Source organism: Eubalaena glacialis, chromosome 4 (assembly GCF_028564815.1).
Source record: "Eubalaena glacialis isolate mEubGla1 chromosome 4, mEubGla1.1.hap2.+ XY, whole genome shotgun sequence".
Classification (NCBI taxonomy): domain Eukaryota; kingdom Metazoa; phylum Chordata; class Mammalia; order Artiodactyla; family Balaenidae; genus Eubalaena; species Eubalaena glacialis.
In genome coordinates, this window is record NC_083719.1 from 55,434,872 (window position 1) to 55,449,451 (window position 14,580).

A 14,580-nucleotide genomic window follows, 5' to 3' on the forward strand; every position below is an offset into this window, starting at 1 on the left:
TTGGGACAACAGTGTCAACAGTTCCTAAGCAAGTGCTGCTGTGAGGAGAGGTGAAATCTAGGGGGAAATTTGATGAGAAGCACAGTCTTAAAGTGTCTCCCCACGGACACTTTATTCATTGTCGGAAACAAACAACTAAATGTTCAGTGGAGAAAGCAGGTAGCAGCTTGGCCAAGTTATCAAAATTAGTCTCACTTATGGGGAACAGGTGAACACCATGTGTCTGCAGAGTTGATCCCCTAAGAAGAATATGATGTTACCTACGTGGCATAACAGCCAAAAGTGCATAACCTCGATGTAAATCACAAGGAACAATTAGACAAATGCAAAAATAAGAAAGTTCTATTTTCTAAAAAGTGGCATGGAGTACTGTATTCTTCAAAACCATCAGTGTTATAAAAGACAAAGAAAAGCTGCAGGAACTGTTCCAGACTAAAGGAGGCTACATGCAATATTGACCCTAGGTGGATCCTGTACTGGAGAAAAGAAAATGCTAGGAAGGACATTATTAGGTCAACTGACAAAACTGGAATACAAACTAGGTTGAATACAATGTTGTGATAAAGTAAATTTATGAGTTGATAACTGCAGTGTGATCATGTTAAAAGAACATCCCTTTTACTTAGGAAATACACACTGAAGAATTGAGGGATAAGAGGCCATGATAACGTAACTTACCCTCAAATGTTTCATGAAAAAAATGTTTATATACAGTTATACATGGATAGATCTATATATAAGAAAGAGATTAAGTAAATGGTAAAGCAAATGGGGTAAAAGGTTAAGGATATTTGAATCTGGGTAAAGGGTATACGTGTGTTCATTGTAATATTTTTGTTTGCAACTTTTCTAAGTTTGAAATTATTTTCAAATTAAAAGTAAAACAAAAAGATTGGCTTTGGGAAAAAATTTGATTGAAGTAATCTGGCACGTTAAGAGGCTGGCAATATTCTTAAGAGACAATTAGCGTTGTGGAAACGTCATGGATCTAAAGAAATCTAAGTTTAGTCCCCTGTTACTAATTTGTGATCCTGAGAAAGTCACCCAAAGCCTCTCTGAGCTTCAGTTTCTCCAACCCAGAGTGCTGCCAGAATGATCAAATGAAAGAATGTATATACAAAAGCCTTTCCTGCTACATGCCACTGCAGAAGAGGAAAGTGTGTTTAACAATAAGTAGGACTAAAGCCATAACTTCCTCTCACGTCAAACCATCGGCTCCACTCTCTTTTCCAAGGCCCCGCTGCTAACTATGGCGGCGCACAGGTTCGCCTCTCCAGGTGGGCGGTGATCACCCCTCTCCAGGTGGCAACAGTAGCTGCTCGAGGGCGCAGGCGCCGAGCCAGACCACGTGACGGTCTGGCCCCACCCCCGCCCGAACTTCTTCGCGGGATCGCCCTGGAAACGCATTCTAGGAGGAACCGGCCGCCGCCAATGGGAAGCGAGCGAGTGCCACGAACAAGCCAATAGGGAGGGAGCGGTGCGGGGTTTAAACCTCAAGCGGGGCCAGATTCCTCCCGGCGTGCTGCGGAGGAACGGCTGCTGGCCTGCGGTGGGTTCAAGGTCCCCGGCTGGTCTGGGGCTCCCGTGCTCTGCTTCTCCCCACTGAGCTGCTGCCTGGTGCAGAGGAAGCCATGGCGCTCCGGATCACCAGGGTGAGCTGCTAGGGACGGTGAACAAACGCGGCTCTCCTGGCTCGCTGCGTCTCCTCTCCCTATCTCGCCTGCTGGAGTTCCCCTGGCAGGAGTGGACCGGGACAGATTTGGGGGGAGGATGGCGGTCGCTGGGCCCCTAAAATGGTGGGAGAGTTTGGGGTGCGGACAGACGGAGAGAGGAAGGTGAGAAAGAAGTGGATGGGGCTTGGATAAAGTGGCGGGGGGAGGGGACAGATGGAGGGTAGACGCGAAACCTTTTGTAAAAGGTGACGGAGGACCCCTGAGCGAGCTCCCACCAACTGCATAACCCCCTCCCCACCGGAAAGGTGCCTGCAATTGAAGGCTTTTTCGATTTCCTTTCAAATGTAAATTCATGGTATTTTAGGTCAGGCGGGGACTGAGCAGGCAATCCCTCAGTAGGTGAAAGAAGAGGTTCGGGGAGGAATCTGGCTTGTTACAGCTTTAGCGTAGACCCTGGAACGCAGGTTTCCCCTGGGAACCCATTTACAGTCGGCATTCCTCCTGAGAGCCTCTGTTTTGCCCCCGCTTTAACCCTTGATTTACTCTAACTTGGCTGAGCCAGCTCTCAAAGTGGTCTTGCTTTTTACAGAACACGAAAATTAATGCTGAAAATAAGGCGAAGGTCAGTATGGCAGGCGCAAAGCGCGTGCCTGTGGCCGCTGTTGCAGCCTCTAAGCCCGGGCTGAGGCCAAGAACAGCTCTTGGAGACATCGGTAACAAAGTCAGTGAACAGCCACAGGCCAAATTGCCCCTGAAAAAGGTAACTGTCTTCCTGATTCAACTACTCTGTAAGAGTCTGCCTTCCAACTGTGACCCGTGATGGAGCAACATTCCATTCTCTCCTTTTCATCCACAGGAAGCAAAAACTTTAGCTGCTGGAAAAGCTATTGCTAAAAAACTACCAAAACCTCTGGAAAAGGCTCCTGTACCTGTGCCGGAGCCCCAGCCGGAGCTGGATCTGGAGCCAGAGCCAGAGCCGGAAACCGAGCCTGTTAAAGAAGAGAAACTTCCCCCTGAGCCTATTTTGGTAAACTTAACTGTAATATTTTAGAGCCTGTTGATTGTTTCTTTTCCCTTCATTTTACTAATGCATGGCATAGCATTTGACTAAATAGGAAAAATAGTAACATTTATAGAGTGCTTAGCAGGAGGTAGGCTCTGCTAAGCACTTTACATGCATTAGCTCACATAATCTTACACTCTCTTAGTGCGCTGGTATTATTACCTCTACTTTTAGATAATGGCATAGAGAAGTATTAAGTATCTTTTCTAGAGTCATATCTCATCAGTGGCACATAATTGGATTCAAACCCAGGCTATCTGGCTTCAGAATCTATGCTTTTAATTGCTTTGTTATACTACCCCTCCTTTGTTTACCGTACTGAGTAGTAGCTGCCTGGACTAAAGATTTTGCTGTCTTTGGGTACAAGCCATCTCTGGCCAGAATTTATTGACTGAAACACAGATTGTTCTCTTGAGTCCTTTTTTTTTTTTTTTTAACTCCATAATGTGGCCACCAAATAATTAATAATAAGTCTGTAACATTGGATTGGAATTTATATAAGGATGTAAAGCAGAAAATGGAGCTCTTCAGAGAAGGTAAGAAGATGAGTTAACACTTAGCCTCAAAAACCAAGAACATTTTATTAAATATCAGGTATGTAAATGTATCTACTCCTGTGAAGAAAAAATACGCCATCTAGAAGAGGCTGCTTTCCTGAAACTGCAATGAACTGCATTCTTTTTTTTTTCTTCAATATTTATTTATTTGGTTGTGCCAGGTCTTAGTTGTGGCTTGCTGGCTCCTTAGTTGTGGCACTTGGGCTCCTTAGTTGTGGCATGCGAACTCTTAGTTGCAGCATGTATGTGGGATCTAGTTCCCTGACCAGCAACGAACTGCATTCTTAAGTTCTAATTTTTAAAACTTCATTAAAGCTGGTTGGGAAAATGATCGGTTAAAGTCATTCAGCCTAGCTCTCTATATGTAAGGGAAGGGGATGTGAGGCTATGGCTTTAGTATTGTCCTTCTGGACATACCACAGAAACCTGTAGCATGTGCAGTCTTTAACTGGCCATACCAAAAGACCTGAGCTTTCCATCAAAGTCCCATACTGATTCTTGCCTTCACTTTCCCACCCTCTTTCTTTTAACTGATAACCTTCTCATCCTTCAAAACAGCTCAATCATCAACACCTAAAGCTTTCCCTAACTTTCCCAACCCTACCCTAACTTCCCGCACCCCTAGGATTTGTTCCTAGAATCAATCTCTTTACTTCATTTACTTATTTCTTCTAAATTCAAAGCCCCTTGAGGACACCATAAAGCCAGTGCCTAGCATAGAGCTTGACTTAAGAAAGTGCTCAATAAATGTTTGGACAACGGGGTAACTGGAGCTTGAAGAAAATGGTTCATGATAACAAAGTCAGTTAATCTTTAGTAGTTTGGGGGCTTCCCTGGTGGCGCAGTGGTTAAGAATCCGCCTGCCAATGCAGGGGACACGGGTTCGAGCCCTGGTCCGGGAAGATCCCACATGCCACAGAGCAACTAGGCCTGTGTGCCACAACTACTGAGCCTGCACTCTAGAGCCCGCGAGCCACAACTATTGAACCTGCGTGCCACACTACTGAAGCCCTTGTGCCTAGAGCCCATGCTCCACAACAAGAGAAGCCACCGCAATGAGAAGCCTGCGCACCTCAATGAAGAGGAGACCCCACTCGCCGCAACTAGAGAAAGCCCGCGTGCAGCAACAAAGACCCAACACAGCCAAAAATAAATAAATAAAATCCTTAGTAGTCGGGACAGAACTTGTGTTCTCCTGTGCAGTGGGAAGCAGGCCATGTTACTAAAGACTAACTTGTCATTCACTTGGATTAACTTTACATGACATTGCTAAGCAAATGCGTTACTTATCAGTTTCCTTTGGAGGAAAGTCTAGATGTGAACTTGCTTCCTCTCTGTTTTACCTGTTAGCATTCTACTGACTCTAAATTGATTCAGTCTAAGTTGGCATTTCACCTTTCATATTATTCACTTCCTGAAGACAAATTGAATAAATTTGAAAAGGTAAATGAATTGTATGTCTATTCAGCAGATAGTCTCTTGAATTGGTACCAATAATCTGACCTTCATTTCCAGATTGTATGCTCCTCTTTGCTATTATTTCAAAAAGTCTATTCTGTTTCAAGGTTGATACTCCCTCTCCAAGCCCCATGGAAACATCTGCCTGTGCCCCTGCAGAAGAATATCTGTGCCAGGCTTTCTCTGATGTAATTCTTGCAGTGAATGATGTGGATGCAGAGGACGGAGCGGATCCAAACCTTTGTAGTGAATATGTAAAAGATATCTATGCTTATCTGAGACAACTTGAGGTCAGTAATATTAAACCTTTGTTTTTTCTAAACTGCATTTAGCTTTTTTAAAGAGATTTTCCATTAACAGTTCACAACAATTTAAGCAAGATATGAGCAGCATTTCTTAACAGTAGGTTCCACTTTGAAATTCTTCGTGGAATACCAAAAATAAAAAGGCCCAAAGTAAGCCAATGAAATCTTTTTTTTTGGGGGGGGGGTTGCATGGATGGCTTGTGGGATCTTATTTCCCTGACCAGGGATTGAACCCCGGGCCTGGCAGTGAAAGTCCTAACCACTGGACTGCCAGGAAATTCCCAATGAAGTCTCTATTTGCCATTTTGAACAGGGAAAATTCGAAGTGAGAGTGGATACTACCATGGCTTTTCCTAAAGGAAAGTCCACAGATTGAAAGGTATTTTATATCCATCACAGTTAGGAGTGTGTGAGTCCCAAATTCTGGGTTTAAGGAGCGTAACAGGCAGGAGGTACATGGTAATGGAGAAGATGCTGAAAAACTATAGCCAAAAAAAGGCATTTTGGGTCAATGTTGCTTATGAGCATGTGATATCAGGGAAGTTGTTCTTTGTGTCCCAGAGGAGTATACTCAAAAACTAAAGGTTTTGGTTTTCTTCCATTTCATCCCATTTCTGAAACTTTCTATTAGTGTCCTTTGCCCTTTTCCCCCCGCAAACAAGGAAGCATTCTGTATGTTAACAACATAAGCTATACAGTTACCAAATTTACCCAGTTGCTTGTTTATAATACGTTGTGTTCTAGTGGCATCATTAACATCTTCAGGCTCTTGCCTGGTTCTTTTGGGCATCTCCATTTTCTACAGGATTGTCCTGTAAGAAGACTTCCTTGCCAGGACCAGCCTTCTGCTGTGGATTTCTTTTCTCCCTTGTCTTTAAAGTTTGTGTTCTAACTTTGGAGGAGTGGGTTTAGCAGATGTGTGTGCTGGATTTTGATGGTCGACTTTTGTTACCTATGGTGTTTTGGGGGTTTAAACCCTGGAGTAGGAGTGGTAGCATATTGGTTCCAGCTGATCTGGGAGCTGCTGCTATTTTTTCTACTTCATAAAGCTCAGGTTGTGAGGTTTAGAGTCTTAAGTGAAAAGATCTGAGGTGATAGATAGTATGGTATCCTTATTTGGCAAGAAGTGGGGAAAGGGTGTGGGCCAGTAGTAGTGATGGTGAATTGGACATAGTAAGATTTGCCAATATGAAAACCTGTCACACTGTCCTGTTTAATGTTTGCTTTCTTTGTTTCTCAGTGATAGAGCTGTTTGCAGTGACCAAATGAATAACTGAGTTAAGAACCGTTAGAGATTCTAAATGTTCCAGAGCTATTTTGAGGTGACTATTTCTGGTCGGAAATGTCATGTGGAGTCTTGCTTCTTAGGATAATCAGCATTTCTTTTGCAGGAAGAGCAAGCAGTCAGACCAAAATACCTACTGGGTCGTGAAGTCACTGGAAACATGAGAGCCATCCTAATTGACTGGCTAGTGCAGGTTCAAATGAAATTCAGGTTACTCCAGGAGACCATGTACATGACTGTTTCCATTATTGATCGGTTCATGCAGGTGAGCATAATTCACCAATTGAGGGTTCTCCCTTCCAGGGTCCTAGCTGAGTCATAAGAAGCAGACTTTTTCAGCTAAAATCTGTCTTGAGGCATGGGGTGTCATTAATTGAGATTCCGTTGTGAGAGTGTGTCTTTCCCACCACTCCTTCACAATTCTGTGCCTCCTTTTTCAAATACCTATTATTTATTGATCCAGTTGAAATTCCCATTGCAGGATAATTGTGTGCCCAAGAAGATGCTGCAGCTGGTTGGTGTCACTGCCATGTTTATTGCAAGCAAATATGAGGAAATGTACCCTCCAGAAATTGGTGACTTTGCCTTTGTGACTGACAACACCTACACTAAGTACCAAATCAGACAGATGGAAATGAAGATTCTAAGAGCTTTAAATTTTAGTCTGGGTCGCCCTCTACCCCTGCATTTCCTTCGGAGAGCATCTAAGATTGGAGAGGTACAGATTTCTTGAAACCTTTGGTATGGTACATTAGGGAATACTGCTGGCCAATGAGATCTAATTCAAGTGCCTTGTATTTATACCTAACTACGTGAGGAAGGGATAAAGATGTTTTTTATTTCCAATCAGGCTGTATGTTAATATTATTATTAAAGCCTTTCATGGGCAATTGCATTTGAGAGTTTGTAGGCAAACATCTGTAGTTAGTTATGGGCATACCAGTTACTGCCAATGCAGAATTCTCTGACAGAACCTGTGGGTTTTATTCCAGGTTGATGTTGAGCTACATACTTTGGCCAAATATCTGATGGAACTAACTATGTTGGACTACGATATGGTGCACTTTCCTCCTTCTCAGATTGCAGTGGGAGCTTTTTGCTTAGCACTGAAAATTCTTGACAATGGTGAATGGGTAAGCTCTGTCCCACAAACTGAGGTTACCCTGAGCTTTTAAATTATAATATTTACTGCATACAGAACTGTTGTCATTAAAGGACAGTTCAAATGGTTCTTAAATATGGCATCTACTGAGGGAATGATTTAAAATATCTTGTTTGTGATATCTCCATAGAATGCTTCCATTTCATTGCCTAATCTCATCTATCTATACCCCTTTGAGAAAGGCAGAGCAGCTGCTACTCCTTACAGATGGAGAAGCTCAAGCAGGTCAAATGACATACTAGAAGTTCATTCGTATTCGCTGATTCAACAAGTATTTCTCCTATATGCCGTGTGATACTCTAGACCCTAGAAATAGAATTATGAATGAGAAAGTCAGCTCCAAAGAACTTGGAGTCTAGCTTTGGGGTGGGCAAGTCAGCAATTACAAAAGTGTAATTAGGTTGGAGCACAGGATCCTAGAAGCCATGAAAGAAGGGTATTTGGGGAAGAAAGGGTCTTAAGCTTGTCTTAAAATTTGATTATAATCAGTCATACAGTATCTACTTCCCTACCCTAGTTTTGAATAACATCTAGAAATTTTATGAAAATCATTGGTGATGAGCATTTTCAACATTAACTTTTGTTGTCTTAGACACCAACTCTACAGCATTACCTGTCATACACTGAAGAATCCCTTCTTCTTGTTATGCAACACCTGGCTAAGAATATAATCATGGTGAATCGTGGACTTACAAAGCATATGGTGAGTCAATGGTACTGTAGGATGTTGGGATAAGTGAAAAATCATTAAGATTTTGTTTTTTTTTAATATATATATATATATATATATATATATACATTTATTTATTTATTTATTTTTGGCTGCGTTGGGTCTTCGTTGCTGAGCTTGGGCTTTCTCTTCATTGCGGTGCGCGGGCTTCTTATTGCGGTGGCTTCTTTTGTCATGGAACACAGGCTTTAGGTGCACGGGCTTCAGTAGTTGTGGCACTCAGGCTCAGTAGTTGTGGCGCTCAGGCTCAGTAGTTGTGGCTCTCGGAGTCTAGAGCTCAGGCTCAGTAGTTACGGCGCACGGGCTTAGTTGCTCCGCGGCATGTGGGATCTTCTCAGACCAGGGCTCGAACCCTTGTCCCCTGCATTGGCAGGCGGACTCCTAACCACTGCGCCACCAGGGAAGTCCAATCATTAAGATTTTATGCCTGTAAATTCATAGCTTGCTTTTAAGGAGTTGATTTTTAAGTGTATATGTGTATCGTTGGTTCTTATGATGTTTTCCTCTTTTCCTTCATTAATTACTATGCTTTTCTCTTCCAGACTATCAAGAACAAGTATGCTACGTCTAAGCATGCTAAGATCAGCACTCTAGCACAGCTGAATTCTGCACTAGTTCAAGATTTAGCCAAGGCTGTGGCAAAGGTGTAACTTGTGAACTTTGGAATACTATAAAATCTGCAAATAAAATTGGCACCATGTGCCATCTGTACATATTATATGTTACATTTATTTACTTTTAATAAAGTTGTAGTCCTTTTTACTTAAACCTTAACTCATTTGAATGTGGCTACTTCCCACTTGAGGATAAAAGTTGTTTTAAAGGTACAGTGGGGGAATAGTAAAAAAACTGCTTTCAGTTACCTGGGGACCCAATTAATATACACAATTGGTTCTTCTTGGTTCTTGTTTTATGTACCTGGCTTTACTTCAGATAAATTACTAAGCTCTTGAAGGCATTTACAATCCTTACTTACTTTATGTCATACTGTATGTAAGCCCAGTCATCTTAAGAGAATTGGCTGCCTAGTTCTATGTAAGGAAAAGTACCACCTCATTCCCAGTTCCCCCGATTTCTATTTCCTCTGATGGTTGCTGCTATAATTCTAAGTAATCTACTCGTACCACTTTCTTAAATTAACAATTTAAACTAGTATCAACTTTTTCACTTGGAAAAATAAGAATTTTAATTTATATTCAAAACCTAGTTTGCTTGTTCTTTATTGGTTAAGGAAATAAAACAATCCTCAAAACAAATAAGAAAGTATCTAAAAACGTTTATTTACCCACCCCCTCTTACTCTCCTACGCCTCAATCCCATCTACCCGAAGGATGGAGTTTGGGATGTATCCATTCATGCCTTCTATGAATATAGACCTGCATGTAAAGTGTTATGGGGGGGGTATTAAAAAAATGAGATTATTCTATATACTTAGCAATTCTTTCAACATGGACAAGCCTTACCTGTATTTGGGCATTATAGTCCATAGTATGGATATACTATAATGTGATTAACCATTCCCCTGTTTATGTTCAGATTGCTTTTTGTCTTTGCTCCTACAGACAATGCTGTTTAAATGTCATTATATCCCATGCCTTTCTTTATGTACATTGGGTTCTCCAAAGAGTGTGGTCTAAGTTCTGGCAGGTACAGCCAGCTGAGTTTCTCAATGTCATCAGCAATAAATGTACAAAAGTTCTGGTTTTCTCTGCATCCTTGCCAGAACTGAAGGTAATCATTCTCTTTAATTTCTGTGAGTTTGGCAAAAAATATCCTATTTTGTTTGCTGTTTTAATTTATACTTCTCATGAGTAGTTGAATCAACTTTTGTTGTCCGCTTATTTATCAATTTGTAAGGCTTTCCCAGTTTTGTCGTTTGCCCTAAATCTGTTTGTGCTATATCTTTTGCCATACAGACACTTTAAATTTTTATATTATCAAAACTATTTTTTCTGTAGTTGCTTTTGGATTTTTGGTGTTAAGGTCAACTCCATCCCCAAACCATTACCATCTCTTAAATTTCTAAATTTTTCCTGTTTAGGACTACAAGCCCTCAGTAAACTTTTTGTATGTGGTATGAGATAGGATTCTTTTTTTTTTTTTTTAAAGAGATCATTTGGTTTCTTCCTTTCCAATTGGAAGCCTTTTATTTCTTTTATTTTTTAAATTTATTTATTTATTTTTATATTTATTTTTGGCTGTGTTGGGTCTTCGTTTCTGTGCGAGGGCTTTCTCTAGTTGCGGCAAGCGGGGGCCACTCTTAATCGCGGTGCACGGGCTTCTCACTGTCGCGGCCTCTCTTGTTGCGGAGCACAGGCTCCAGACGCGCAGGCTCAGTAGTTGTGGCTCATGGGCCTAGTTGCTCCGCGGCATGTGGGATCTTCCCAGACCAGGGCTCGAACCCGTGTGCCCTGCATTGGCAGGCAGATTCTCAACCACTGCGCCACCAGGGAAGCCCAAGATAGGATTCTTAACTTAAAGATAGATGCCCATTTGTGCCAGCCAGTACTATATATTTAAAATCTTCCTTGTACAATTGAAACATCAGTTTTTATTGTTCCCTGATCTACTTGTTTTTTCCTGTGATTAATATAGTTTTACATTAAGTTTATCTGGTATGATGAGGCTACCACTGTTTCCCAAATATGTGGGGGCAATTTCAAACACATGAACCTTAAAATTATGTCCAGTTACTGAAAAGCTCCTTTGAGATTTTGACTGTATATTATATACGTATATATAGAATGTTATGTACTAGCTCTGGATGGACTGACATTGTCTTCCCATCCAGAAACATTTTTCTCCATTAAAGACTTGTTGCATGCCTTTCATTGCAATGTTAGAACTTAATTATGTAATTGCTGTACTTTTCTTGTCAAGTTTATTGCTGGGTTTATGCTTTTTTTGTCACTATTGTGAATAGGCCCTATTTCCCACTTCTGTTTTTTATTGCTAGTTGTATTTTTGTTACCCAGTTGACATCGATGTTCTTACTTGATTTTAGTGCTTTTCTAGGCCTTAAATCCCCAAATTTTATTTTTTCAACTATATGATTTTTAGGTTATTGTTTTAGAATCTCCAAAATAACATTGATAAACGGTAGATCCCCGTCTTATTCCTGGATTGGACATCTCTTCAGTATTTTTAGCTGTTAGTCTTTAAAAAAAATCCCAGAAAAACACCAATGATATCATAAGCTGAAAGAGTAAATAAAATTCCCCAGCCTTGACTATTAAAAACTCTCAGTAGGAAGAGAAATTTAAAATCTATTCATTTATTGAAAACTAGCTAAATTAATCTGTAAAGTCACCTGGCCTATTGCTGCTTATAATGGTAGCTGTCCATGTTTTTTTGGTGTTTTTTAGGAATTCCCCACCACCACCACCTTAGAAAATCATCCATTCTGGATTTTCTAAATTATAGCTGTAGAGGAATATGATATTATTCAATCTCTTTTGTATTATACTTATATCTTCTCATTCCTGATGTTGAATACTTGTGTTTTCTAATCAGGCTTGCCTAGGGGGTCTTTTACTGGTGTTTTGAAACAATGATAAAAAGGTATCATTTCTACCACCTTTATTTGGTAGTTTTAGCTTTTATGTTAATTCTCACCATCTGTTTTTCTTTTGGTTATTTTCTAGTTTAGGTTAAATACTTAATATATTTTTAGTAATAAAAGCCTTTGTATATACATTTTCCTCTGTGATAGCTGGTTTCTGAAGTCCTCTCTCGTCAATGTCTGGTTATTTATTTTGTGATCCTTTTTGATCTGGAGATTATTTTACTGCTTGTTTTCTAAGTAGTTTATTTATTTTTGCTGCGTTGGGTCTTCGTTGCTGTGCACGGGCTTTCTCTAGTTGTGGCCAGTGGGGGCTTCTCATTGTGGTGGCTTCTCGTTGCAGAGCACGGGCTCTAGGTGCACGGGCTTCAGTAGTTGCGGCACGTGGGCTCAGTAGTTGTGGCACACGGGCTCAGTTCCTCCACGGCATGTGGGATCTTCCTGGACCAGGGATCGAACCCGTGTCCCTTGCATTGGCAGGCGGATTCTTAACCACTGCGCCACCAGGGAAGTCCCAGTAGTTTATTTTTTTTGTCAGACATCTATATGTTGGTGATTTTTTATTTCATTGGAAATAAGGTCTGTAAAAGGCCTTTGGAAACTTTTCTATGTGGATAAGTACTTGATTGACTTATGTAAATATTCCATGGATTTTATTTCCTAATAGGAAACAAAATTTTAGTGATTTACGTAGGCAAATATTAAGGCTACAGAGAAAAAAAACTGTATGGCGGTCATATAAACAGGTGTGTGCACTTGTGCACATAAATTCCTATTTTTCAGAGCCATTTGAAAGTAAATTTCAGGTGTCAATATAATGTCCCCTTAAAATACTTCCATCATAAATCTATGTCCTAAGAATTAAGACCCTTAATTTTGATTTGGACCATTTTTAAAGTCTTCATTGAATTTGTTACAATATTGCTTCTGTTTTATGTTTTGGCTTTTTTGGCCACGAGGCATGTCAGATCTTAGCTCCCCGACCAGGGATCGAACCTGCACCCCCTGCATTGAAAGACGAAGTCTTAACCACTGGACCACCACGGAAGTCCCCACAATCTTTTTATCACACTAAGAAAGTTAACAACTCCATATGTAATATACAGTACATAATAAAATTTCCACAATCATTCCAAAAATGTCTTACATTTTTCCAGTCCAGAGCTCCAAGTTTCATTTGTTTTTCCATACAGAACAATTGCCCTGCTTTTTATTTATTTATTTATTTATCTTTGGCTGCATTGGGTCTTTGTTGCTGCGCGTGGGCTTCTCCTTGCGGTGGCTTCTCTTGTTGCAGAGCATGGGCTCTAGGCGTGCAGGCTTTGGTAGTTGTGGTGCGTGGGCTCAGTAGTTGTGGCTCGCAGGCTCTAGAGCACAGGCTCAGTAGTTGTGGCGCACGGGCTTAGTTGCTCCGCGGCATGCGGGATCTTCCCAGACCAGGACTCGAACCCGTGTCCCCTGCACTGGCAGGCAGGAAGATTCTTAACCACTGTGCCACCAGGGAAGCCCAATTGCCCTGCTTTTTAACATGAATTGTCTAGGCCATTTTTCTTGTAGAATGTCCTTCATTCCAGATTTCTTGTCTGATTGTTTCTTCATAGTTAAGTTCAGGTTATGCATTTTGGCAAGAATATTGGTGATTTGCACAACTTATGCATCACTGGAGTCACGTATCAGATTGTTAAACACTACTGGTGATACCACATTTGATCATCTGGGTAAGGTGGTAACCACCAGATGAGTTTTGATGTAAAGGTGCTGTTCTCCTTTTAGTTTTAACGTTCATTAACGATACTTGCTTTGAATAATCTTGTCTCATTGGGAGGGGGATGATGGTAATTATCTAATTTATCATCCATTCTGTATTATTGGACATTGATTCTGATGCATGCTCAGATTGGAGAACCACTGCATAGTCTTCATCCCAAATTTGGCCAGTGGACACCTGATAGGCAACTGCTTAAAAGGATGAGATTGATGTGAGATATCGGAAGACATCCCGATAAAAGCAGTTAAGTGAAAAAAGAATAGGGTCACTTTTTTGTAAAGAAAAAATGAAGCAAAATGTTCTTCTAGGAATTTGGCAGTAGGAGTGGTGAACCTAACATTTTACATCCGACCGTGCCTTTGAATCTTTTACCAGGAGCTGAATTACTTTGATAATAGGAAGAAAGGGGAGAATTGTGTGAACAAGTATAACTCCGGGGAAACTCGCTATAGAAGGGAATGCTCGGCTCTGTTGTTTAGAGGCCCGAGCTGCTTGTGCTTGTGCGGCAAAGATTGTCCCCCTTACATGACTGACCATAGTGAAAAACTACAAACCAGTCAGGCATTTATGTCCTGCGTTGCCCGGTCACTGCTCAGCTAAGAAAGCTCAATTGTAAAGTGCCGGATCATCAAACTGACACTTGGGGGCACCCAACTCTGTTACGAATCTTACTGACAGCTGAATTTCAAACTGGAAGTCTGCACTGCCTCATGGGGAGGAAGTGGGTATCTCTGAACTTGGGCCACTCTCTTCTCCGCCAAATGAGGCGCCTGGACCTAATGAGCTCAGAGCAAAAGTCTACCTAACCCTCCAATGTTTATCTCTGCCAGCCTGCCCGGCACACCCATCTTCCAAGGCCGCGGATGGAAGGGGAGTGCTAAGATGGGTCAATAACGGCTATCCCAGCTCCAAGGCTGAAAGACCTGTGATGTCGGGGTTCTCCCCTCTAGGCCGCGGTGCCAGGAGCCGGGGAGTGCCCCCGAACGGCTGCTGCATAGCCCTTAGCCCAGCACTCGA

At 41.4% G+C, this 14,580-nt stretch overlaps 1 protein-coding gene across 1 annotated transcript; it reads left to right on the forward strand.

Moving 5' to 3' along the window:
- Nucleotides 1-1,513: 1,513 nt before the first annotated feature.
- On the forward strand, nt 1,514-8,919 carry CCNB1 (cyclin B1). The gene is made up of 9 exons (XM_061187867.1): nt 1,514-1,652; nt 2,263-2,433; nt 2,530-2,700; nt 4,859-5,041; nt 6,448-6,606; nt 6,823-7,059; nt 7,334-7,474; nt 8,096-8,206; nt 8,776-8,919. The coding sequence occupies exons 1-9, from the start codon at nt 1,632-1,634 to the stop codon at nt 8,881-8,883; spliced, it is 1,302 nt and encodes a 433-aa protein (XP_061043850.1). The 5' UTR covers nt 1,514-1,631; the 3' UTR covers nt 8,884-8,919.
- The last annotated feature ends 5,661 nt before the right edge of the window (nt 8,920-14,580 follow it).